At 37.7% G+C, this 26,736-nt stretch overlaps 1 protein-coding gene across 1 annotated transcript in view; it reads left to right on the top strand.

The window, feature by feature from the left end:
* The window catches only part of CFAP44 (cilia and flagella associated protein 44), a 126,378-nt gene extending 103,135 nt beyond the window's left edge, over nucleotides 1-23,243 (top strand). Inside the window, 10 exon segments of the mRNA XM_038582825.1 lie at nucleotides 813-1,304; nucleotides 3,614-3,817; nucleotides 4,763-4,958; nucleotides 12,116-12,226; nucleotides 13,483-13,613; nucleotides 14,640-14,756; nucleotides 15,788-15,989; nucleotides 19,675-19,835; nucleotides 20,974-21,108; nucleotides 22,740-23,243. Coding sequence (XP_038438753.1) covers nucleotides 813-1,304; nucleotides 3,614-3,817; nucleotides 4,763-4,958; nucleotides 12,116-12,226; nucleotides 13,483-13,613; nucleotides 14,640-14,756; nucleotides 15,788-15,989; nucleotides 19,675-19,835; nucleotides 20,974-21,108; nucleotides 22,740-22,931 — 1,941 coding nt within the window. The 3' untranslated portion in view covers nucleotides 22,932-23,243.
* The last annotated feature ends 3,493 nt before the right edge of the window (nucleotides 23,244-26,736 follow it).

The following is a 26,736-nucleotide window of genomic DNA, read 5'->3' as shown; positions in this document are numbered from 1 at the left end:
TATTACTGTCTATTTGGAGAAGTACCTTTTGATCCTTTTTTTAAGAACCTGTATATTTATGCTAAGTAATTCTTAATAGCCTTTGGACCACTTCATTGCTTAATTATACATAGGATTAGGTTTGCATGTACCTATAGGCTTGGTAAGAGTATTTTGGAAATAAAGACTTGGAAAACAGCTGGTAATGATGGAACAATGGGTCACTATGTCTCCTGTAGCTTGAGACAGCGGACATAGTTTGGCTTAAATACATGAAGAAGGAACCAAGAAAGTATCCTGGGGTCTCTCGGTGAGCATGATACTGAAATTGAGGATGGTGACATTGACTGCACAAGAAGTAACAGGAATAATGTGGCCAAAATGCAGAATAAAAATAGGCTAAACTTTAGTTTGGCCCTAAGTGGGCAACCCTAAATGTGTCTAAGCCAGTGGAATTTGAATTTCCATCAGGGATGGGCAGTTATGTGTGTGTGTTCCTCACCAAAGAATGACTTTCCTCTCTCTAGGCTCTGGCTGAGTACAAGCCTTCAGGAAGGATTTTCCCTGGGTGGTCAGAAAACAGCAGGACTGAGCCCTACAAGGCGGCTGAGGGATACCAGAGGTCACATCCAGACTATTTTCTTCTTTTGGAGAGGCTAAATGGGAAACAGCCTAAAAGCTAGAGTAAAGAGTGACTTAGTAGTAAATAGGAATGATTAGATAAATTTTATCATGGATTTTTGCTAGGCCTACCAGTCAAGGGACAAAAATCATATTTCAAACTGTTCTTTGTGAGTGGGCTGTCATTTTTTTCCTTCTGTTCTTTTTATCAGGCCCATTCAAAGAAAAAGAACATGAACAAATGTATTATCTCTCTACGAGACCTTAAAGTGGCTGTCATCGAGGAAATACAGTGCCTGGTTCAAGAACTGAAGACCATCCAGGCAACTCTTCACATATCCAAGCACATTCCTATTCCTGAAGTCCCACAGATATACCCAGAAGAAGTTCCAGAAAAGAGATTTCAGTACGATGAAGAAATTCTCCTAAATTTTAAGCAACAGCAGATTCAGGATGAAAAGTCCCACCAACTGGAACAGGGAGAGTCTGCAGGCTCAGCTGGAGGATTCTTTAAACTCTCTTCTAGAAAGGATGGTGATTTGACAACAGATTCATTGTCTAAATCATCAAAGGCATCAGCATCCAGTGCAGACACTGCAAAGTTATCAGAATTTGAAAAAGTAGATCCGATTGATGTAGAGCTGGAGATTATGAAAAGGGACGAGATTAAACACTTATACATGCAACAGTATTTAACCAACAGGGTAAGGGATGAAACTGCCTTTTTAAAGCTGAAAGAGAGAAGAGCAGGGAAGAACTAGATCTACTTTCTTATTTATTAATTTAAATTTTCTCTAAGATAATCTTTCCCAAGCCCTGACTGGCCCACAGCTCACTGAAGGCTTAGCTTCCTTCCCATCCCTGGCCTTCTGATAATTATTGTGCTCTGCCCAAGAACTTTAGAGCTTTTAAATGTTTTGCTTTGGGCAAAGCTAAGAATTAAGAGCAAATCCGTATTAATTGGCATCTAACTGAAGTCTTGGTAAAGGGGAAGCAATGGAACATCTTTCAGATGTTCGATGGAACATAATGTTAAAAACCCAGAGAAAATGGGGCACCCTCTGCTTTTTTACATCCTCCTTTCTCTAATGTGTGATTTGCCTCATTAGTGGGAATGTTCATGGTGATGACTGGCTTCAAAATTGTTCTGGAGCTGGAATGGCATCTATTTTTATTTCTAGGAAATCAGACCAGGTTGGGGCCAGTTGTAGAGGTGCTCTGAATCTGGAAGGCAAAGGGCCTTTGCTGGATAGATAGCTCCCAGCTGCCAACTTTGTAGAGTCCCCTTCCTCAGTGTCTGCCCAGCTTCACCTGTAAAGACACTCTCTATAGCTTCCAAAATGTATTCTTCACTTGTTATCTCTACTTTGTCAGCCTTGCTTTCTCACTCTTCCTGCTCCTCCCCACCCCTAACCCCCACCCTCATTCTGAATTTTATATTTGCCTTCTCCTTTGCTATTTCCTCCCACCTGCAATGATTTCCTTTCAAACGTGAGTCATCATGCAAAACTCAGCCCAGTTCCAAATCTCCTGTCCATATTACATACTTCTCTTTTTTCTAAACTCCAATTGCACCTATAAGCAGCACCTCATGTTTTCCACTTATCTTTCTTGCTGTTTTATGTGTGCTAAGTTTTTTTTAATTGAAGTATGACTAACATATAGTGTTAGATTAGTTTCAGATGTACTATATAGTGATTCAGCAACTCTATACATTACTTAGTGCTCATATGCGTTCATTTTGTCTTGCAAATTAGGTTACACAGTTCTTGAGAGAAAGACCACATAAAATTGTCCTTGGATTTCCGGGCAGTGTCTAGAAAATGCCAGACGTGTAATATTTAGTAAAAAGTTTGATCGATTTAATTGTAACTAATTTATTTATGGTATCAACATATTTATTGTTCATTCTTTGTGCAAGAACAGTGCTAGTTAGGTAGCAGGGATGCAGTAATACTCAAGCCAGGCATACTCTCTATCCTCATAAAGCTTATAGGCTATCAGGTGAGTGAGAGCAAAACAAGTGTGAGCCTTACAAATTTCAACATCTATGTGGTACAATTTTGGAATGGTGTTACACTGAAAAAATATAGTCCTGCCTCAAAAGAAATTTAAAAATAATTCAAACTTGTTGAACAAACATTGAAGAGGACCCCACTTAGTCTACAACCATACATAAGTAAAAGTTTAATTTTTTTCTCAGTTCTCAAATTCTCTAACAGTAGTGTCACTGTCCCAAACCCACAGATCGCTTCCTTTTTCTTAGCCACAGGCTGGGCCCTCCCTCATTATGGGTTTTTGGTTGTTGAGGCTTCCCATCAAGCACAGCCTAATGAAAAATTTGGAATGGTTTGTCTTCTACCCACTGTACTAGTTTCCTCAGGAGAACCAGTCCTTGGGACTCTTTTTTGATCTCTTCATTGTCTTTGGGATGGGATGAGGAAGAAGCTGTGCCAAAATCAGAGCAAAACCAAATATTTAAAATCATTGGGATGGCAGTGGGATGAGGTCTAGACCCAGGGCTTGGGATACTTCAATTTTATCCCAGCCCTGTAATAAATTAAATCACCATTTGAAATGTTTGAAATTTTCAAAATAAGAAGTTGAGGGAAATATTTACTGCTTCCTGTATGAAAGGCAACGTAGAGATACTGTGGGGTAAAGTGGAGGCAGATAGAAACACTACACACAAAGAACTCATAGTCTCTGAGTTAAACCGTACCATAGAGCAAGAAGGGCAGTCTCGATTGATGGCTTAATCATGGCAAAGAAATAGCTGGCAGGGCTATAGTTACAGAATCCCTAACACTTTATGTAAGTAAATTTCATAATATTGATAAATTGATTTATAGAACTACGCATCCACACACGTGAGCCCATATAATTCATTCTCCATAATGACAGTTTAATGAGAAAGTGCTTTTACCTAAACAAATCAGTATTGTTAGATAATCTTAAAAATACTAATCTGTTCTTAAGTTCTAACATACACTCAAATCTTTTTCCACCACAGATCAAAGAACTGATTGTCACTTTTGATGCAGAACTCCGTCTCCTGAGGCATCAAAAACTGAAACTAGATACTCAGATGAAATTATCTGACCTTCATCATGTCACATTATTTCAAGAAATGCTTCTCCTCAAGAATTTTGAGAAACAGGAGAACATACTTCAAGAGCGTGTTAATTCATTAGACAAAGAAGAGCAGGATATGCAGGTATGAAAGGGCAGGAGAAAGCTGGCCGGGCCGGCTGTGTCCTTTAGTTATGGAGAGGACTCGATTCTTTGTTTCCTTCTTCATCTTCTCAGCTTAGTTTCCCCTGTTGTTCTGATCCTCCTCTCATCCTTTGTCCCTTATCCTCCCCCCACCTCCAATCCCCTCTTACTCCTGCTGGCTCGGCTCTTGGTATTCTTGATCAGAGAGAAGCGAATTAGGTTTTATGGTGAATTTGATCTGATGTTTTGTAAGGTGGGTGAATAACTTTTCAAAAGTGAGCCTTCTATTTAGTTTACAAATTTCAAAGTACATTTTAATTGTCACTAGCTATCCTATAAAGTTGAGTTTTGATTATATGTTATCCTTCTGAACATACTTGGAAAAGAAGTTGACTAGTTCCTAAAATGTGATAGTTTCATGGTAATATTTGAGTATCAGAGGAAAATAAGTTTATTTGTTATATATGTGTTAAATTTAAAGAGATAAATTATACCACCCAACTTTTGTCTTGAAACAAGAAGGATTCCATCAAATAGATATTACATACTGAATAGTAGCATCATTTTTAAGGTATATCTGCTGCACTAGGAGATGAGGTGTGTTTTTGTTATATATTCATATGAAAAACATCTTTTGTTTTTGAGGCCACACATACAAAAATATTAACTGACAGTAAAAATTTCATTTCATTTAGATTTTTTGAGGAAGCTAAACATTAAAAAGCTGATCTTATCTGATTCTGAACTTAACTGATTTTTACAAAAGAATTATAAAATTTTAATCGAGTAAATGGATGGCTCTGCAAACATTAGAAATGTAAACTTCCATTAAGAAGGTTAAAAAAATGTTTGTGAACTGTAACCTTACCTTGTATAATATACATTGTTCTCTGAACCTGGTTTACCAGAAATACTTTGCCACCTATTCCTGTTTTTGTTCATTTAGTGGAAAATAAGTGAAACTCTTAAGGAGATGGAAGAGAAAAAAAATGAAATTGCCAAGTTCCAGGACCAAGAAAAAGCACTCTATGCTGGTTTCCAAGCAGCCATTGGAGAAAACAATAAATTTGCTAATTTCCTCATGAAGGTCCTAAAAAAGAGGATTAAGCGGGTGAAGAAAAAAGAGGTTGAAGGAGATGCTGGTTTGAAATTCTTTTTAACATATGGTCTAATTTTTTCTCATTAGCATGAAATAGAGAAATAACTAAGGATGTATTTGACACTTTTTGTTCCTACGACATAGACAGAGGGTACTGTGGGTTGAAGGGGAGAGGATATAAACCTGTAGGTCTCTAACCCTGTGGAGTTAATTTTTGTGTGTGTGTATGTGTGTGTGTGTATCTGGTCCAAGATAGTTTAGGGGTAGTTTCATGTAAGAAGCACATCTTCTCTTGTGTTTATTTGCCAACTGGATGTCCTCTTTGGTAAAATATCTCTTCATGTCTTTTGTCCACGTTTGATTAGGATTTTTACTTTTGTCCTCTTGAGATTTAAGCATCCTTTGTATAGTCTAGGCATTAGTCTTGTGTCTGACAAGTGCTTTGCAAATATTTTCTTCCATCGTGTAGCTTGTCTTTTCATTCCCTCAGCAGGATCTTTCACAGAGCAAAAGATTTTATTTTTGTTGAGGTCCAATTTATTAGGTTTTGGGGGTGTTTTGTTTTGGATCTTGTTTTGGTGTCAAAGTCTAAGAACTCTTTGCTGAGCTGTAGGTCCCAGAGTCTTAAAAGTTATTATAAAACTGCAGTAACATGAATGAAAATGAAAACCCAACTTATCAAAAATTGTAGAATCTGGCTAAAGCAGTGTTAAGAGGGAAATTATAGCACTAAATTAGAAAAGAGAAAAAGTCTCAAGTCAATAATTCACACACCTCAAAACCTAAAAACATATGTTCAGAATAAATCCAAAGTGAGTAGAAGAAGGTAATAGTAAAGATAGGGGCAGAAATCAATGAAACTGAAAGCAGAAAATAACCTTAAAAAAATCACTTAACCAAAGTTATTCAAACTTATCCAGTTTAATCCTCAAAAAGACCAAAATGACAAACCTCTAGCAAGTGTCTAAAAAAAATAGGAAAATAAGAAAAAAGGTACTAATATCAAGAATGCAATAGGTGATATTACTATAGACTTTGCAGGTATTAAAAAGATAACAGGGAACCACAATGAACATCCCCACACACATAAATTTGGCAACTCAAAAAAAAATTTTGGCAACTCAGATGAAATAGACCAATTTCACACACAAAAATATAAATTATCACTAGTCACCCAATATGAAACAGATAATCTGAATACTTCCATAGGTATATTAAAAACATTTGAGTTTGTAATTTTAAGACTCCCTTGAAGAAATCTACATGTCCAAATAGATTCACTGGAGAACACTACCAAACATTGAAAGAATTACTACCATACACATTATTTTCCAGAAAATCAGAGAAGACTTTCTAATTCATATTGTGAAGCCAGTATTTTCCTAAAACTAAAACCAGACAAAGACAGTACAGAAAAAGAAAAAAAAAAAAAAAAAAAAAAAAGCAAACTGCAGACCATTGCATACACTTTCAGGATTACTATGTCTTCTTGATTAGGTGGACACTTTTATCTTTATATAAGTTCTTTCTCTGTCTAAAGTAATTTTCTTTGCTCTAAAGTCTACTATATCTGATGTTAATATCACCAGTCCTGCTTGGCTCTGATTGTTTGCATGACATATCTTTTCTCTCCTTTTACTTTCTATTTGACTATGTTATTATATTAGAAGTGAACTTCTGGTAGACAGCACATGGTTAATGTTTTTTTTTTTTTAATCTATTCTGTCTTTTAATTGGTGTATTTAAACCATTTACATTTAATATTATTAGGGCTTAAGTCTGCCATTTAATTGTTGTAGGTTTTTTTTTTTCCTATTTTCGATCTTCTACATTTTCCCACCTTCCCATGGGTTACTTGAAAAATTTTTGTAATTCCATTTTAATTTTACCTAGACTTTTGAGTGTATCTCTTTGTATAACTTTTTTAGTGGCTGCTTTATAAATTACATTATATATACTCAATTTATCCCAGACCACCATTTTACCAGTTTAAGTCAATATAGAATACTCATCTGTCTCTACATCCTTTTATCTCCTCCATTCACAATATAATTGTCTTGAACAGTTCTCCTACATATATCTAGAACCACATGAGACAATGTTATATTTTTTGCTTCAACTACCAAATATAATGTAAACACTCAAAAGGAGGAAGGAAGCCTATTATTATATTTACCCATATTTTTGCTTACCATGTTTATTTTTTCTTGATGATGTCCCAAAGTTCCTTTATAAAAAAATTATTTCCCTTCTGTTTAGAGAATTTCCTTTATCCATTTTTTTAGGATAGGTATACTAGTGGCAACTTTTTTTTATTTTCCCTTAATCTGAAAATGTCTTAACTTCCTATTTCAAAAAGATATTTTTACTAGGTATAGGATTCTAGGTTGACTTTTTTTCTTTCAGCATTTAAAAAATATTATGTTACTTCCTTCTGGCCTCCATGGTTTCTAATGAGAAATCCTCTGATATTCAAATTGTTCATCCCCTATAGGTGAAGTATCACTTCTCTCATTGCCTTTCAGACCTCTTGTCTCTAGTTACCAGACATTTGACTATGATATGTCTTGGAGTAGATTCTTTGGGTTCATACTGATGGGAGTTCACTCCTTTAATCTGTAGGATAATGGCTTCTGCCAAGTTTGAGAGGTTTTCAATCATTGTTTCTTCAACGCTTTTAAGAATGTCCTCTTTACTTCTTTTGGGACTCATGTCATGGATGTTTGACCTTTCATTATAGTCCCATAGATCCCTGAGACTCTGAATTTTGGGGTATGTTTGTTTTTCAGTTTTCTTTCTGTTTTTCAAACTGTATAATTTATTTTTTTAATTGAAGTTTGATTTGGCACCATATAGTATAATTCCCAGTGCTCAACTCATCAAGTGCCCTCTTCAATGCCTGTCACCTTGTTCTGTCCTCATGTTTACAGATTCTTTCCTCTGTTCCCCTCTGTTATGCTATTGAACCCATCTACTGAGTTTCTATTTTAGTTATTGTATTTTTAGTTCTAAAATTTCCATTTAGTTCTTTGTATTTTCCGCTTGCTTAAAGTATGTTCATAATAGGATATTAAAGAATTTGTATCGTGGCTATTTTAAATACTTTGTCAGATAATTCTAACATTTCTGTCATCTTAATAGTGACATTTATTCATTATTTTTTTCTCATTCATTTGGAGATCTTCCTGGTACTTGATATGATGAGTGACTTCCAGTTGAAACCTGGAAACTTCAATATCATTTTATAAGACTCTGTATCTTATTTAAATCTTCTGTTTTTTTTCTTGGCTTTTTCTAACACTGCTTGGCCAGAGAAAGTGGTGGGTGGGTACCTACTTCTTATTGCCAGGTGGAGGTACTCAGCCTTCACTGTGATTCAACGGAAGGAGGACCTCCTTTTTCTGGAATTCCAGTTCCCCATGTAGTGTCTATTGACAACATAGTGGGGATGGCGTTGGTACCTCTGGGAAATGGTGAAAGTCCTGACTCTCCACTAGGGCTCTTCTTTTTCCCATTTTTCAGTAGGGTTCTTCTGATGTGACCTTTGTGGGAAGAGGAAGTGAGTCTTAGTTATTGCCAGGTGAAGGTAGAAATCCGGGCTATCCATGTGGTCTTCACAGATATCTTGGTGGGGATTTGGGAGCAGGGCTGGTTACCAGCCAGCAGGAACAAAATGTCCTGGTTCCCTGCTTGGCTTTCTCTGATACTGTCCTGGGTGATGAGAATGTTGGGTGCTTCACTGCAGCTTTGCAAGGGTGGATGTCTAGGTTGGCCTTTACTGATGGGGATGGGAGTGAGACCATAGTTTTTTTTTTTTCCCTGTGGTTTTTGGTTAGGATATTGTCTATAAGTCTTGTCTCATTAGGCTGCCTCTTTCTTGGCCATTTGGCCTAGAGAGAGCAGGGTCTTGTTTCTCTGCACCTACTGGTGTTTCCAGGTTGCTAACTTATTCATTTCTAAGTCTGATATATATAGGAGGCAAAAGGAAGACCCAAAAAACTCACCATAGTATTGTTCCTCATATTTGGTCTGCCTTCTTTCCCTTTTTCAGATTCTTATGTTTGTTTTATGTACAATGTCCATATTTTAGCTGTATTTTGCAGGAGGAATAAGAAAAAGTAGATCTAATTTGTCTTCCTGAAAAGAAATCTGTGTAGGAATTTTAAAGTCTAATTTTAAACTTTGGTCATTTATTTCATAAGGTGGTACAGACCACTTAGAGTAATTTTAAGAGATACATTTAAGAAATCTAGAGAATATGAGGTCCATATCTTATTCTTAATTTGATGTTTCATAAGATAGAAATTGCCAATTGGTGATCTATGGTTCATAGATGGCTTCAAGATGTTTTAAAAGAAAATAGGGTAGAGTTGTGAGGGAGAGGTCTACAATCCTATATCTGAAACTCTTGGGGGGGCAGATATGTTTTAGTATTTTTTATATTTTATAGAATATTTTATATATGGTACTGTTAAAGAAAGAAAACACTCATGGCACTTGTTAAAGAACAATAAGGCAAACTTTGTTCAGGGGCATCACTACAATAGGATTTTATAATAGGGGAGAGAGATCAGCTCAACTCTGAGTACAACAAGAATGAGTAGAGATTTATAGCCAAGGAGCAGGGTGAGAGTGAATGAATGAAAATTACTAAGAGGTAGGATAATTTGTTAGACTGACCTAACAGAATTTTTGCTAAAGATTAGCCAGAGTGAAAAGATAGTGAAGGTAAGGATTAAGGAGGAATCTGGCTGGATATCAAGGGTACAGGATTTTTACTAAACTGACTCAGCAAGATTCTTGCTAAAACTGGACTAAGTGGGTCAAGGACTGAGCTCATGGTTCCACTACAGGTCAGAAAGAGGACTCACAGGAGCCTGACTCAAGTTTGGACAAGGATAGAGTCTTTGTCAACTAACATCACCAGGAGGGTTTAATATAAGATCTCTCAATCAAACTCCTTATTTCTGCAGTAGGACACAAATACTCACACTAAGTTGGTTAAATAAATATAATAAATAACATTACTTCAGATAAGTTATGAAAATCTTTTTTTTTCAAGGCACTATGATTTAGGAATTGTGGCCCTATAAAACCAAGTATGTGTTAAGTGGGTCACAGCAGAAGTGGCTTGGCCGCTTGGTCTCAACCCTCTTTGAGTCAATGCATTGAAATTAATTGCACAACCTTCTTCAGGCATTTGAGTTTGTGGTGTCTGTGTCCTCAACCATTTATTTATTTGCTTGTTTGTTTTTACTTGGTTATTTTATTTTATAGAATTTTATTATTTTAAGATCCTTTTTGATTGAAGTGTAGTTGATACACAATGTTACATACATTAGTGTCAAGTATACAACATATTGACTCCATGACTTCATATGTTGTACTGAGCTCTCACCACAAGTGCAGCCACCATCTGTCCTCATGTAACACTATTATAATACTAATGACTGTATTCCCTATTCTGCACTTTTCATCTCATGACTTACTCATTCCATAACTGGAAAGCTTGTGCCTTCTACTCCCCTTCACACATTTGGCCCATCTCTTGGCCCCTCTCCCCTCTGGCAACTGTCCACTTGTTTTCTATGTTTATAGTTCTGTTTCTCCTTTTTTTTTTGGTTGTTCATTAGGTTTTTTTTTTTCTTTTTTAGATTTCCTATGTAAGTGAAATCATATGGGATTTGTCTTTCTCTGATTTATTTTACTTAGCATTATACCCTCTAGGTCCATATTGTTGCAAGTAGCAAGATGGTATTTCTTTTTTGCAGCTGAGTAATAATCCATTGTGTGTGTGTGTGTGTGTGTGTGTGTGTGTATACACACATACACAATGGCTCCTTTCGTATCTTGGCCATTGTAAGTAATGTTGTGATAAACATGAGTGCATATATCTTTTTGAATTAGTTTTTTCATTTTCTTCGGGTAAATACCAAGTTGTGGAATTACTGGATCATATGGTAGTTCTATTTTAAATTTTTTGAGAAACTCCGTACCATTTTCCACCTCATATTTGGTCTGCCTTCAGAACAAATATGGTATCAATTTACATTCCCACCAACACTGTGTGAGGGTTCCTTTTACTCCATATCCTTGCCAACATTTGTTATTTCTTGTCTTTTTTATTCTAACCATTCTGACAAGTGTAAGGTGATATATCTCATTGTGGTTTTGATTTGCAGTTCCCTGATGATGAGTGATGTTGAGCATCTTTTCATGTGTCTGTTGGCCATCTGGATGTCATCTTTGGAGAAATGTCTATTCATATTCTCTATCCATTTCTTAATCAGATTATTCTCTTCTTTTGGAGTTGTGTAAATTCCTTATATATTTTGGATGTTAACCTATTATTGAATATATCATTTGCAGATATCTTCTCCCATTCACTGGGTTGACTTTTTGTTTTGTTGGTGACTTCCTTCACTCTGCAAAAGCTTTTTATTTTGTGTAGTTCCAATAGTTTCTTTTTGCTTTGTTTCCCTTGCCTTAGGAGACACATCTAGAAAGATGTTTCAATGGCCGATGTCAAAGAAATTAACGCCTATGTTTTCTTCTAGGAGTTTTACAGTTTTAGATCTCACATTTAGGTCTCTATCCATTTTGAGTTCATTTTTATGTGTGGTATAAGAAAGTGGTCCAGTTTCATCCTTTTGTAGGTAGCTGTCCAGTTTTCCCAGCACCATTTATTGAACAGACTGTGTTTTCCCCATTGCTTATTCTTGCCTACTTTGTCATAGATTGACCATATAAGTGTGGGGTTATTTCTGGGCTATTTTGTTCTCTTGATCTATGTGTCTATTTTTGTGCCAACGCCAAACTGTTTTGATTATTATAGCTTAGGTAGTATATCTTGAAATCTGGGATTATGATACCTGCAGTTTTGTTCTTTTAAGATTGCTTTGGCTATTTAAGGCCTTTTTTTTTTTTTGGTTCTATATAAATTTTAGGATTATTCATTCTAGTTCTGCGAAAAATGTTATTGGTATTTTGATAGAGATTGCATTGAATCTGTAAATTTCTTTGGGTAATATTGCCTTTAACCATTTTAAACTCTTCTAAAAATATTGACTCATTGCCTGCCTTATCTATTATATTCCTAGTGACTAACTTATTTTTTAAAAAACCTTCATTTTTAAAATCTGAGACTTAGATTAACACAGGAACTTCTCTGCTTATTAAAATGCCTTCTTCTCTATTTAGATGAAGATGAAGATAGCGATGAATCAAGTGAAGAAGAATCCAGCTTAGAGAGTGGTGAAGATGAGTCTGGATCTGATGATGAAGTTTTTGATGATTCTATTTGCCCAACAAGTAAGTTGGATAAAAAGCATGTGTTCTCTGTGAAGTGTGAATATGAACTGATAACACTGAGGAGATCCTTTTTTTTTTTTTTTTTTTTTTTTGTCTCTCAGTTGTCTCATAATAAAATTTAAGGGAAGCATGTGAAGTTGTATGGAGTATAGTTGAATGAATGCTTTTTTTTGGCTCTCTGTATCATTTATTTTCTTTTCATTAGGCAGCCATTTTATGAATGACAAATAATTTGCAGATAACTCATAGTTGGTTCAAAGTCAAATTATGCAGAAATAACAGATTGAAGTGTGTGTATGCATGCATCTGTGTATTATTTTTTTTACAAAGTTTCTCTTTTTGACAAACCAATTCAAATTTTCATATTTAAAATCCTTTTTGTGAGGGTACTTTGTGCCAGGTTCTTGGGGATGCTTAGCAATTTATATTCACTATTTTCATTGGTAAAACCAGTCTGACACAGCCAGACCAATATTTTTATAGTCTCAAAAGATGAATTGTCCAGTACAGAAAAAATAACTTCATTTTGATGTGAAATTTATTTTTGTAGCCACCTTATATGGATTTTAAATCAAATTTTAAGGTTTAATTTCAAATAAAGTTTTAATCTTGTTTTAATGTTGTAAACAAGAGTCTTTCTAAGATCATATGTATAAGTGAAATAGAGCTCAAAAGATTATAATGCAACTTCTTATTTTACAGCAAGATTAAATGGCCTGAAAATAGTCTCACAACTAGTTTAGTGGTAGAACTAGGGCTAGAACTAAGGTTTCTAAATTCCATTGCAGTCCTCTTATTTTCACATACTTTATCTATTGCTTTGTGGATGAATGTGACTGTGGCATGATATAGTGGAAATTAGTAGAGAAATACTGTACCTGAATCCCGCTGTGTCATGTATCAGCTATGTGACCTCTCTGAGACTTTGGGTCCTCAACTATAAAGTGGGAAAAATAGTTTATACCTTGCAAGAGCCTAGGAGACTTGACTGAGATGAGTTACATAAAGGGCCTAAACAGAAAGCCTGGCTCATGGTACTGCTCAGAACATCAATGCTCGTATCAGAATTACTATCATGATTACTTATACTATTAATTTTTCCACCTGGAATGGTGGGTGGAGCCCTAGGTGGAGTGAAAGTGTGCTAGTGAACTCACAAATGGTCATTAATAATTTTGAAGCTCCAAAATCCACTCTTCTAATATTAGTACATTCTATAACAATGGGGCTTCTTTTAATTTTGACTGTCTTTTCAGATTGTGATGTGGGTCTTTTTGAAATGGCCCTTCAACTTCGAGAGAAAAGGTTGGACATTGAGGAGGCCTTAGTTGAAGAAAAGAAAAGTATTGATAACCTCAGAAAAGAACATGATGCATTATCCAAAAAAGTATGATGGTGTGCTTACCTATTTATCCCCTCACAGCTACTGTACTGCTGTTTCATAGCAAGACATAAGTTAGGCCTTCTCCCCAGAGAACAAACATTTAAGTGTTAAAAGTTTTTCCTCTTCAAGCATAGTGGTGGGGGAGGCTGTTGACTCTTTTGAAGATTGGACTCTCTTTATCTAAATCATTGATCTCCAAACTTTTATTACATACTTCTATAAGTAAAGAACAAAATGTGGAGCATGTAAGTCCACAATATATGTATATTTATTTATAGATTATATTAATGAACTATTATACTAATATATTTTGTATATTAGGAAACAGTCACAAAAACAGAAATGAAAAAGAATAAGATAAAAATAAATAGAAATAGAAACTGATCTTTTTTCCCTCTGTGCCCTAGTAGATCACTTTATTGACCCTCTGGGGGATGTGCATCCCATGTTGGAGAACATAAAGCTGAACTTTTGGTATAATTATGCTGATGGATTTGATTTCTGCCTTATTTGCTCATTTCCCTCTCTTAAATCCTTTTTCCTAGGGCAACATAGTTTAATTCATATTCACAAATATTTTTGATAAATTACTTCTCCTCTTGCAGGTAGGAAATGATTTGGAAAACTTTCAAATTTTTAAGATGAAGAATGTGCTTTATAAGTACTGTAGTTAGTAGTTTTGCTGCTTTAAAGGACTTTTTCCTTTTGTTTTTTGAGGTCATTTATGACCAAATGAGATTCCCACCATCTTGACAAAGACATTCCATGCTGAGAGCTGCTTTCCATGCAGAAAATGAAAGGGAGATAGAACATGTCTTCTGAACTCCTATTCATGAAACATTTACCACTCTGGGGACACAGGAATGATTGAAAAAGTAGTATGAATCATGACTTAGCAGGAAGAAAATAATACACATTCCTGGGCTGCAAACTGGGATCATTCATTTAATCACAGCCCAACAGAGCAGGTCCCACTCATCTCCCAAGATGTCCTCATTTATCACATTTATCACATGGGGATTTCCACAGGTAAAAATTGTGGCAACTAACCTAAATGCAGCGGAGGAGGCCCTGGAGGCTTACCAACGAGAGAAGCAGCAGCGGCTGAATGAACTGATGATTGTGATTCCACTCAAGCTCCACCAGGTGATGAGTCTGGAGAGGATGTCATGTCACCCCCCACCCCCCAGCTGCCCCCACCATCTGAGCAGAAGGAGGCACCACACCCAGGCTTTTCCAGAAAAGATGGGAAGAAGTGTAGCCCTTTGCTGAGATTTCTACCTGAATAATGACACTCCAACTTTTCTTATCCATTCTCAGATTGTTATGAAAGAGTAATAGTCAAATATATATATTTTCTGGTGGCCCGTTACCAATTCCAAAGTCCAATTAATTATTTCGGGTCTGAGGAAATCAGGAGCCTATGATTAAATTTTTTATATTTATTTTTTTCTGATCTCTACACCCAACATGAGGCTCAAACTCAACATGAGGCTCAAACCCTGAGATTAAGAGTCACAGAGCTCTTCCAGCTAAGTCAGCCAGGTGCCCCAAGGAGCTTATGACTTAAGAATGGAATGGCTTGGAAGTTGAGGTCTTGGATCTTACACACATGTTCCTTTTCACACCATCTTCAAATAGACATGAACTAATGATGCAAGAATTATCATAATCTCTGCTTGTTTATGAGGGAGGGCAAGAGAAAAGGAAAATATCCTTTCTCTTTCTTCCCTCTTTGTTCACTTCCACACTCATTAGAATTACAGCTTAATTAAAGTGCAGAGGTGCATTTCATACCCCATTTTGTCAGGTAAAGAGAAGAAGCTGTATTTTAGAAGACAAAGCTCAGATCAGCCTCAAATATATTTTTTGTGTAATCTGATCCAAACTGGATTAGCCATATGTAGCAATTTGCCTAATACGCCCACTGTGAAATGCTTGTTCCATGAGTATGCAGCAGATATCATGGTCTGGGGGTAAGATTTGCTGTCTCTACAGGTACATTATGTGGCTTACTATCTGAAGGCAACTGCTGCTTTTTACTCAGTGCTGGGAAATGATAGAAATCCAAAGGCAATCACCTAAATAAGGGACAGAAAAAGAAGTGCTTCCCATGATCTTACATTTAGTTTGATCTTGGTTCTGTTGTTTTGTTTTGTTTTGTTTTGTTTTGATAGATAGAGCATGTGGTATTTGGAGAAATACCTAGTGATCTTTCTGGAACCCTGGTCTTTTCTAACCAATCCTTGAGCCGGCTGCAAGAACGAATCACACAGCTCCATGAGGAAAATGCCAAGCAGCAAAAACTCAACAAAGAATGCCGGGAGAGGCGTAAACAGCTTATCCGAGAAAAGAGAGAGATGGCAAAAACTATAAGCAGTGAGTAACTAAGCGCACGGGCCATCTCGTACTATCTATTAATAAGGGAGGGAACCATTAAGTGACTTTGAAAGCGGTAAGTAATCACAGAATCAGAACCCACTGAGAGCAAGGAATCTCCTTGTCCTCTTCCTAGCCTACCAGCTCTGCTGATACCACTGAATGGTCACCCTCTTCTTTTAAAAGAATAAATTTCTTATCACAGAAACTAGTTATCTTAAGTTTAAAAGGTTTTATGCAGGATGAAATATAGAGTAACGTCATAACCTATGCACTAGACACCACGCTTAAAAAAACCCCAAAACATTGTAGATACATCTGACGCCCCTTCTCTTCTTGGTACTGTCCTGCTAGCCCTTGCCCAGGGTCACCTGGCAGGTGAGCACACATGCATATATGTATGTATCCACACACAACGTACGGAACTACTTTGCATGTTTGTAACTGTAATATTATATTATTTTGCAGTTCACTTTATGAAACCAATTTTTGAGAGGTATCCATATTGCTATAATTTATTTACTACTACAATAGTCCATTATAGAACTCTGAAACAGTTTGTTTCTTCAGTCTTCTCTTGATGGTTATTAAGGGTGTTTCTAATTTTTCACAGTAACAGAATTCTAGTAAGCCTCCTTGTACACATCTCCCTGTGCACGTGAGAAGGTGAATCCCCAGGACTGGGGTGTCTGGGTTGGAGAAGGATGTATGCACTTCTGGTGCTCCCGTGTATTGCCAGGCTGCTCTCTGAAGTGGTCGTACCATTTTGTCTCCACACCCCCCTCCCCTGCCACTTCCCTGGCAGTGAGAATTGTCTAGGCTCCCTATTCTAGGAATATTTGATGGTGTCAGACTTTAATATTTTTGCCAGGCTGGTGGATGTTAAATTGTATTTCACTGTGGTTTTTATTCATATTTCCTGGATTCTGGTGGGATTGAACATCTTCACATACATTTATCTGCCATTTATTTGTGTTTCCTTTTCTGTAACTTGCCTATTACATACCTAACCAATGTTTTACTTCTATTTCTTATTAATTTTAGAAAATTATTTCTATATTCTTTTACGGCACTTCAAGTTTCTTCTAGTTTGTGACTTGCCTTTTATTTTGTTAAGTGTGTCTTTTGGGGATGTAGACATTGAAAATCTTAATATAGTTAATTTTATTTATGATTTGTGCATTGTATCTGTGTGTATGTCTTGTTTAAGAAATCCTTTTCTGTTTTGAGATCATAAAGATATTTTGTCCACAGTTTCCTCTATTAGTAGTGTTTTTCATGTTTGCATTTTTAATCTATCTGGAGTTGTGGATATTATATGATGCACAGTATAAAGATTACTAGCCTTTAAAATATATTTTGAATATTTGACATATGGAACACAAACGTAAGTTGTGAAGTTTCCAACTTTAAAAACAACAATATTGCCAACACCTTAGCATCTACTTTAATATCACACAACTGTACAATAAAAATGCTTAAAATGATACATTTTATGTTGTATATTTTACCACAATTGAATAAAAAATATGTATAATTTAATTTGAAAAAGAAAAAAAAATGGGAAGCCTATTGTGGTCAACTAGTTAACCAATCCAAGTTGCTTGGAATGTAGAGGCCAGTTTCCAGTTTGTGTTGATGTTCTGGCTTCATGGGTGGCTGGGTTATAAAATTAAAAAGAAAATACACATTAGGACTGCATGTTTAAGTAACACTTATTTGAGACACAGAGTTTTCTCAGGTGTAAGCCTTGAGGTTCCAGTGTTTCTCATGTACTTCACATTCCTCTGGCTTCTGTAGGCCATGAATGTTGTTTATATTTGAAAGTACTAAAAAAAAAAGTATTATTCATCAAAACAAGGAATAGACCAGTATGAACACAAGGGAAGAAGTTTGTTTCAGTTTGGGTAAACTCTTAGTTTGGGAAAATGTGTGAAGATGAAGTATTCAAATTTTCAGAGTGTTAATAGAAATAAAAGGGAATACTAGTTCCACATGGTATAAGTTTTATTCAGCAACTTTCAGTCCTTTCTCCCCCTCCCCTGCCGCCCCATTTTCTGGAAAGCAAGTTGTGAGTCTCGTTAAAGATGGATCTCCGAAGGTGATCTAAGAATGACTTCCTTTTCTGTTAGCCAAAGAACAAAGGCTTAGCAGTAATGAGAAACACCACAGTTCGCTTGTTATTGCCTCTCTCCCTCCAAAGACCTAGTGAGCAAGAAGAGGAGAGTCGAGAACATGGTGGTGGGAAAGGGGTATGTTCACTTCATTCCAAGGAGAACACAGCTCTCAGCCATGGAGAAGGCACATGGCAAACATTCCAGAAGGCTTTATGTGCCCAGTGAACACTAGTTGGCATAATCAAGTCAGGAGAAGGGTGTTAGGCTGACTCCACAGGGGGAATGGCAAGGACCAGAGTCCATGTCATAGTACATGAAGTTGTGATGGAGAGGACACTAGCTGGAGGGAGTTAAGGTTCTTACTGAGAGGCCAAGCAGGCAGCCACAGACTAGCACACATTTGCAAATAATCTTAACCATCATTTTGTTTTTGCGTCACTGATTATCATGGTCTCCACATTAGATAAGTCCATGGGGACTGCGCTCACATAGAATACAAGTGAATAGCCCCTCCTTGGATCATGCACAATAGCAGCCATACCAGTTATACTATTATTTTCTTTTTTTTTTTTTTAATTTAATTTTATTTTTTTTTTTATACTATTATTTTCAACTGCAACAATGACGTCAGAATACAAACTTCCACACCATTGCATAATTGTATCATCTTATACTTTAGGGCCTCAGACTTCACTTGGGGGACAGTCTGGAGACTGAGAAAGTCTTGTTGCAAGGTTACATTTTCTTGGGGACCTCAGACCCCACAAATGGAATTTCCCCCAGATGTTACTGTGTTTTCATGTTGAGGAAAGACAGTAAACAAAAGTAAGATATATTGCATATTAGATGGAGAGCGTTGCTAAGAAAAAAAAAAATTAACAAGGGACTGGAAAGGAGAATGATTGGGTCCGTAGGAGCAAGGAACTGCTCCCTGGAAATGTGCCATACCTGGTAAGGTGTGTTCTTTCCTGGTTAGAGGGCAAGGACCTGCTCTTGGTTACCCCTCAGAACTGAGTGTATTGGTATGAGCCTTATACCCATCTTACAACTTGCTTTCAGAAAATGTGCTGGCAAGAGCGATCCATATGGCTGTTTGGGGAAGAACATTCCAGTCAGTGGGAACTGAGATGAGAGTGAGCCTGGAATGTTTGAGAATCAGACTTTAATTTTCACTTGGAGTACGATAGAAATTTCCTCTAGGTGCCTGCTTTGTTCTTAACACTAGATGTTATAGAGATCAGTAATAAAAAAAAAATCTGAAGAGTTCCTAGCTCAATTGGGACCTGTTAACAGTCTGAGGAGGGGCACCAGCAGAGCATGGAAGCTATCGGGAAAGCGGAGTCTGCTTTACATAGGATTTTCAAGTAGATGAAACGATGACACAGGAATGGGCATTTTAAGTGAGGAAAGGAGCAGGTGAAGAGTCAGAGGAAAAATCAACTGGTAACATAAAATCTTTACCATCCTCTTGCAAAAGCTGTTCTTTGGAATGTTGTTGCTACTCGTATTGTTCATTTAATATCAATGGGAGCCACTGAACGACCTAAGACAGTGATTTCTTCTTTTAGAAATGGAAGAAACGGTCCGCCAACTAATGATCAGCAAGTTTGGCCGTGTGATCGACCTAGAAGCCCTTCAGACACTTTCCGTGAATACTACACTTGAAGAGCTAAAGATCAGAAAGATTCGAAAGGAGCTACTGAATGCAAAGGAAATGAAGATGTGGGAGGTATGGCTGAGAGCACAGGTGATGCACCTTGGCTGAACATGGGCTGAGGCAAGAAATGCTGTCAGTGGTTCCTGTGAAGCATCGGTGCAGCCGGAGACGAGTCTGTGAGCCCTGCTGGGTTCCCCCATGATCTTAAGCCTGTCTCAGCATTCTTATCATTCACTTAGTTGAAGGGACTTGCCTGTCTTGGGGTGAAAGCACCAGCACTAGGTTTTGGGGTCCTGGGTACATGGAAATATGACACAATGGCATGGATAATGACAAAGATTCCACTTTGAGATCTACATTAATATACAAATAAATGCTCTGACAGTGTTAGAGATGGAATCACTCACTATGCCCTGAGATCCCAACTGTAGTATTCCCTATAGCTTTTGCATGCTGTTTGTATCTGGAAATTAGAAAATCTCTCTAAGCAATAGATTCTATAACCAGGTATGGACTCTTTAGCTGGTAGGGTCCTAGAAGATGTTAATGCCTACATTGTTCCCTGAGCTATAAGATGAGACGGTGCCCCAGTTAGAGCCAGATTCAAAGATAGGAGCTTTTATAAAGGTTTTATAAGCTCCCAAGTCATTGTGACACCTCCAGTTTTTGTCTGACCTCATCAGTGGATGGGGTGGGAAGGAGGTTCGTAGTGTTATCTTGTCTCATGTTTGCTTATCCAAGATTTTCAGGGGCATGCTGGAGATAATATGTACAGTATAAATTTTTTTTTTTTTGGAGCAGTAAGAGAACAAAGACAACCCACTAGGAGGTATATGGCTGTTCAAGCTGGCTACTTGAGAATCCTGGGCCAAGACTGGGGAAAGAACAATATATGAAAGTTTGCTGCTTAAATTAATATTCTTCCTTTAAAGTAATGAATAGCAACATTCGCTATGCATACTGATTTCATTCTTCAACAATGAAGCACTTCTATGCCTATCTTATTTTTACCTCCTTGTATCCTCGAGCATACCTACATTCTTCTTTTCTCTAATTGAGCCAGAGCCAATGCAGTTGGCTCTGGTTGCATTTTCATATTGATTTCTATTTTTCCATATGCATATTTGCTGAATGGTTTGATCAAATCTGGACATGTATTTTTCTGTTTCTTCTCTTACTCAACTCATTTTGCATCTTCCTGCCTTGGCAGGAAAAGATTGCTCAAGTGCGATGGGAGTTGATGATGAAGACAAAGGAACACACCAAAAAGCTTCATCAGATGAATGATTTATGCATTGAAAAGAAGAAACTTGATTCTCGACTGAATACATTACAGAACCAGCAGGTATGTTTCTTTTCTTCAGACCGTTTGTCAGAGTTGGGGAAGCTCTGTAAAGTTAGCTATTCACAAGAATAACAAGTGCTAGTATTTAAACAAATCTTGATCCTGGACCTCTTCCAGTCCACCTGGGTCCCTGAGGACATGAAGTTGCCAGTACCTACTTTATAAATGAGCCTGAGGGGCTAACTTTATTGTATGCCTTTTTGGTACCACGAATTTACATATGTACTAATCTACGGAGTTTGCCTTAGCCCTGGAGAAGTAAGGTTATTTAGGTACAAATGACACCAACATAATCCCTAAATCTGGTGTCAAAGACCCATTCCTAATATTTATTTCATTTGATTTAAAGTGGGTATCCGTAATTGTAGGATCTCATGTTACCTTATTAAAACACTAGTTACTTTTTATGGCTTTTAAATTTTTCTTATATAATATTTATTGAGCCTGACATAATGCATAGTATATGGTGGATAACTCTTATTTCATACAGGTTCACCTGGTTTAAGGTTCACCTAGGTGAGGTGACCTCTAGGAACCTAACACATATATGACATTTTAAAATATGTCATATTCTTACAATGGTATTTGCAAAAATGCCCATTGTTTCCCTTTTCTTTGTTTTCTTTAAGCGTCCTAGAAATGGTCTAAGTTAAGGGAAAGTTAAGGTGACTTCAAAGTGACTAGCTGGAGCGATGCTATGAGCTGATGCATGGGTTTAGCTACAAGTAGTTAAAAAACCTTTGGAGAGTAACTTGAGGAAAATGACCCTTATTTGTTTAACAAGAAGTCTGGAGGTAATGACTGATGGTTTGGGGTTTAGTGGGTCTGTAATGCCAGGGCTAGTATCTCTCTGATTCTCTCAGTGATTCTTTGGTGTTTCTTTCAAAGTCACATGATGGCTGCCTCAGCTCTAAGCAGAGCAGATACTACATTGTTATATTCTTCTCTTAAATGTGCGTTCAAAGCTTTTTGAGCCTATACTTATGGTAACATGCTTCAGGAAGGTGCTGGGTAGAGTGGTAAGAGCCACCTATCTCTTAAAGGCACAAGATCTTTCAAGAAAGACCTCAAACAGGCATTTAGGTTGAACTATATATGAAACTGCCTATTTTTTCAACCTAAAAACGAGTCTCAGATATAAACTTAAATGGTTCAATCTCATAATCACAGTGATAATGTGATGGATGTTCTGAAAGACCATAGAACAGGAAATCCTAATCTAGTCCACAGGACAAAGGATGCCTAAACGTGATGTCTGAAGCATGAGCAGAAGTTGGCTGGACAAAGGGAGGGACTGGATGAGGAAATAAAGAGATTTCCTTTTTGGAAAACAAAATATGGGCTGCATAGAAAAAGGCAGTACCTTGTCCTTTATGGTTCCAGTGCTGCGCCCTCTACAGTAGGAATGATGGATAGCTAGCTTGATGGGATTTTCATTTTAAGAGCTACTCATTAGGCCAGAAGGGCAACATTTCTAATGGTAGGATTTCAATGGAAGAATTGAAGGCCCCTTAAAATAAGGAGTAAGGGGTGTTTAAGTTGACTGTAAGATAGGCACCCCTAAAGGAAGAATGGGGAATCTTTCACATTCCGAGTGATGCTGAAAGCAGGGAGGTGTTTTCTTTCAACAGGGCAATGCCTTCCAGGGCCCTCGGAAAGCAGATATTGTGGCAAAAGAGAAGGTCGCTGAACTGATCCAACTCCAGGCAGAAAGGATTTTGGCCTTAAAGGAAGAGATTGCTCTCTTGCGTAAGAAAGGTGGTCTTATCCTCCCGCCCATTCAGCCTCCACAAGAGAAGGAGATGAACCCCATGGGTCTTTAAGTTTGCCTCTTGCTGAAATCCATCCAAGATTAATGACACAGAACTTACCGGAAGTTGTTTCCTTGCCACCTGCAGCAATCCTATTGTCTTAAACTTATTTAAAAGTCTAAGACCAGATCCAGTCATACAGTTTTAATAACTTTTCTCCAATTTGATCATCTTAGAACAGACTCTAACACCCAACATCTATTTCCTCTTGAACTTAACCATTTTAGGTTTGTTTGGAATCCACTGGATTGAGTATGGAGCCTCAGAAGGCCGTATCTCAAAACTGTAAGAAAGCATCTGCAATACATCTTGTTTTAGGAAATATGTCTCTTGTTTATCTGAATTTTTAGCCACCGGGGTGGGGTGGGGGGTGGGGGGGAATCTGTGAGAAAATTTTTTTTACAGGCCTTGGAAAATAAACTCTCATGTTCAGTGTTCTCTGAGAGAACAAAAAAGCACAAGCTAGTCTGCCAACAGTATCTTAGACTAAGATGCAAATCAGAATTCTGACATTGTTAACTTCACAGAGCAATTACTTGAGGGCTCAGGATGCAGGAAATGTGGAAAGGGCAGTTAGCTTTGGACTGGCAGAAAGCAGGAGACTACCCAGCTTCCTGAATCACCCCTGGCTTCAGCAAAGTCCAGCTATGAATGGAGCAGAGGACTGTGTTTGGCAAAAATGGTCAGCAAGGAGGCTTTTCTCTAAAGGTGTCTGCAGCTCTACCAGTATTCTAAATGTTCCCAGAGTTTCTCATGTCCTATGCATTTTCTTTCGGGGTCTAATGGGAGTCATTCGTTGTTTCTGATATAGATCCAGAAGTATTGACAGGTTATGTCACTCTGAGAGACCGTCCCTAGCAATCACTCTTGATTGTGCATAACATTTTAAACGGATTGTCCTTTTCGTTTGGGGGTAACTGGTCATGGGGATTTATTGCTGTACCCATTTAGGAATGATCTCCCTGATATTTGCATCCCTGTTTGTTAGCAACAGAGCTTAGCACTTTAGATTCAGAGTTCCTTAGGTCAATATGAATGAGCTTCTTCCCTGAACCGTCCCACAACAGAACCTCGTCCCAGAGAAGGAAAGGTGAGAAAGGCGATATTACATCAATGTAGAAAGTGACCCAGCAACATCAAGTCTTTCGGTGACTAGCCTGCTGATGTGTCCCTGCCAGATAAGAAAGGACTTCCTTCCTTTTGAAGATTCTTTCATGATCCTATTTAAAAGATCTGAATAGTTTGTGCCTGTTAGCTTAAATCTCTGGTGTTGTAGTAGAGGTATGTAGCTTCTCTGCCCTATACTATGTGTGTCCCCCAAGCATTTAAAAAAAATGTGATTGTCATAGCTTTGAGGGTTGCTTATTTATTGCTGCATGAATAGTTATCCCCAAATATTACATAAAACAAGGACTTACCTCACCCGGTTTCTGAGGGTCAGGAATCTGGGAGCAGCTTAACTGCCTGCTTTGGACTCAGAATCTCACGAGGTTATGGTCAAGCTGTGAGTTGGGGCCACAGCCATGTGCAGCTTGGCTGGCACTGGAAGGGCTACTTCCAGACTCACTCAGCTGTTTGGCAGGAGGCTTCCGTTCCTCACTGGCTGGCTACCGCAATGAGCAACTGCCTGGATAAAGTGGTTGGTCTCCAGGGAGACACCATTCCCTAGGTGGTAGTGGGAGCCGGAGGAAGTTACGTAATCTTCCTGGGCTTCATTTTATTATCTAACAAATGGAAGGATTTGGATAAGCTCTAAATCTCTTTCCCATTTTGAAATTCTGTGATTCTAATTGCAGCAAGAATGACTGTAGAGTCTATGGAAGGGCCACAGCAAAGATTCTCTGAGTTTTTCAACTCCGTTTTTTTTTTTTTTTTTCCCGATTGGTTTTACAGTCAGGATATTTTTCCCCCCAGAATTGAGCTAAGACTAAATTCACCACTTAAGTCCACAATATGCAGGCCTTCATCCTGTAGGTTTGATAATATATAGTTATATATAGTTAACACTCAAGTTGTTTTTAATTTTGAATTGGACAAGACCTATGGATAGCTTTAGTTTCATTTCTACTTGATTCCAGATTTAGTCTTAAGTTTGTAGTTAAGTATCAGCCTTTCCATTCACTCCTGCTCCCCTGATCAAATTATTTTCTGCTTCTAGCTGTGTCTTAGAGAAAGCTGCTTTACTTCTGAGAGTAAGGCCAAAATTGGTCTACACTCAGTTACCTCTGGGTCAACTGCTAACATAATTTGGCTATTTTGAACTCTTGTCCACAGTATCATCAAAGCCCAATACTGGAAGAAAAAGAAGCTGTAGAGTAGAGGCCCTTCTGTCACATTTACTCATTGTTGCCAAGTCTGGCTGTCCTGTGGAAAAGTCTTTTGGCCTTGAGCTGGGCTCTGTACCACCATTGGCACCTGCCTACTAGCTCTTACTCTTCCTTCGGTAAATTATACGGCCTTTGCATGGCTGAATCAGGCTTTTAAAAGGCACTGTAATAATCCGAGTCTAAAGAAATATAAAATACAATGAACTCGAGTATGTATTTAATTTTCTAGGCTAAAATTTAGAGGCCTGATACTTTTCCTCTTTTCCTTCAATTGGCTAAGGTAAATATGTATATTCATCTCACTTAATGTACCTTAGAAGTGATTTTTCTTTCCTAAAAAAATTTTTTGAGAGCTAAAACCATTCAATATTGTTACGGTTCCAGGGCTGTGCAGAAAGCAATTTTACATATCACTTCCATAAAGTTCACCAAAATTCACTTTGACAACTACCTAGGATTATCAAGGAAGACAAGACAAGAAAAAATACAATGAAATTTAAAGCCAATGGACTATGAGGTGAGTTACAGCGCAGCTCCAAGAGGCCCTGGATTAGCGGAGTTAAGATTGAGAGTAGTTGGCCCTGTCCCACTCCTGAAGTGACTTTTAGGTCCCCAGTGCAAGGTCGTGGCTGAAGTTACATCTTATTTCTTCTATCATTTCCATGTTCCTTACAGTCCTTCATTTTATTTCTTAAAATATTAAGTACAACCTTTCTGAAGATCATGTCGTACCCCGATGAGAGCTCTTTTTCCAATTTAGCTGTTGGACAGAAAGAGCATGTGATACAAGCTAGGCGCAGGCTCGGTATCTCTTCTGACCAGTAGAGGGTGCACTTGGCCTGGAATCTTGTTTCTCCCACTGGTGACTAGCCTGTAGCATCTGCCTCCATGACTCACTTAACCAGACTTGAGAGTCTCCAGGGGCATTCCATCTGTAACTCACCTTCGCTGAAATCTCACAACATATATTTTTCCCTCCTGGGAACAGTCTGAATGTTAGGGCTTTTCGTTGCAAAGCTTCAGGCCCCAGCTAGTGCCAGCTGCACGTATGAAGGTTGATCCTGTGGTTGTATGGACGTAAGTAAATGTTGATTTTAAACAACTAGTGAGTCAACTCCTCTGGCAGTGCTGATCTATCTTTGGAAAAAAGGAAAGTGAATTTTATCAGGCACCACATGTGCACGTGCAACATAGCATTCAACTAAATGATATTTTGGAGATCTTCCACACATCTCTCTATGACCAAAGCTTTACCTCAAGTCCATTCAGTAAGAGAACTGCGAATCTGCTTCTCCTTGCCTACTTCATGCTGAATCTCTCTTGACCAAAACGGTTACCAACGTAATACTTAAAGAATTAGACATCCGCTACCTCTTCCTGATCTCAAACTCTTGACAGAACTGGAAAATGTCACAAGGGGAGACTTTTCTTCAAAAACTCAAAAAACTGAATCCTAAAACCTATAAAGAGGATGCTGACTCATACATGAC

Source organism: Canis lupus, chromosome 33 (assembly GCF_011100685.1).
Source record: "Canis lupus familiaris isolate Mischka breed German Shepherd chromosome 33, alternate assembly UU_Cfam_GSD_1.0, whole genome shotgun sequence".
In the NCBI taxonomy this organism is placed as follows: domain Eukaryota; kingdom Metazoa; phylum Chordata; class Mammalia; order Carnivora; family Canidae; genus Canis; species Canis lupus.
This window is presented reverse-complemented; position numbering and strand designations above follow the sequence as displayed.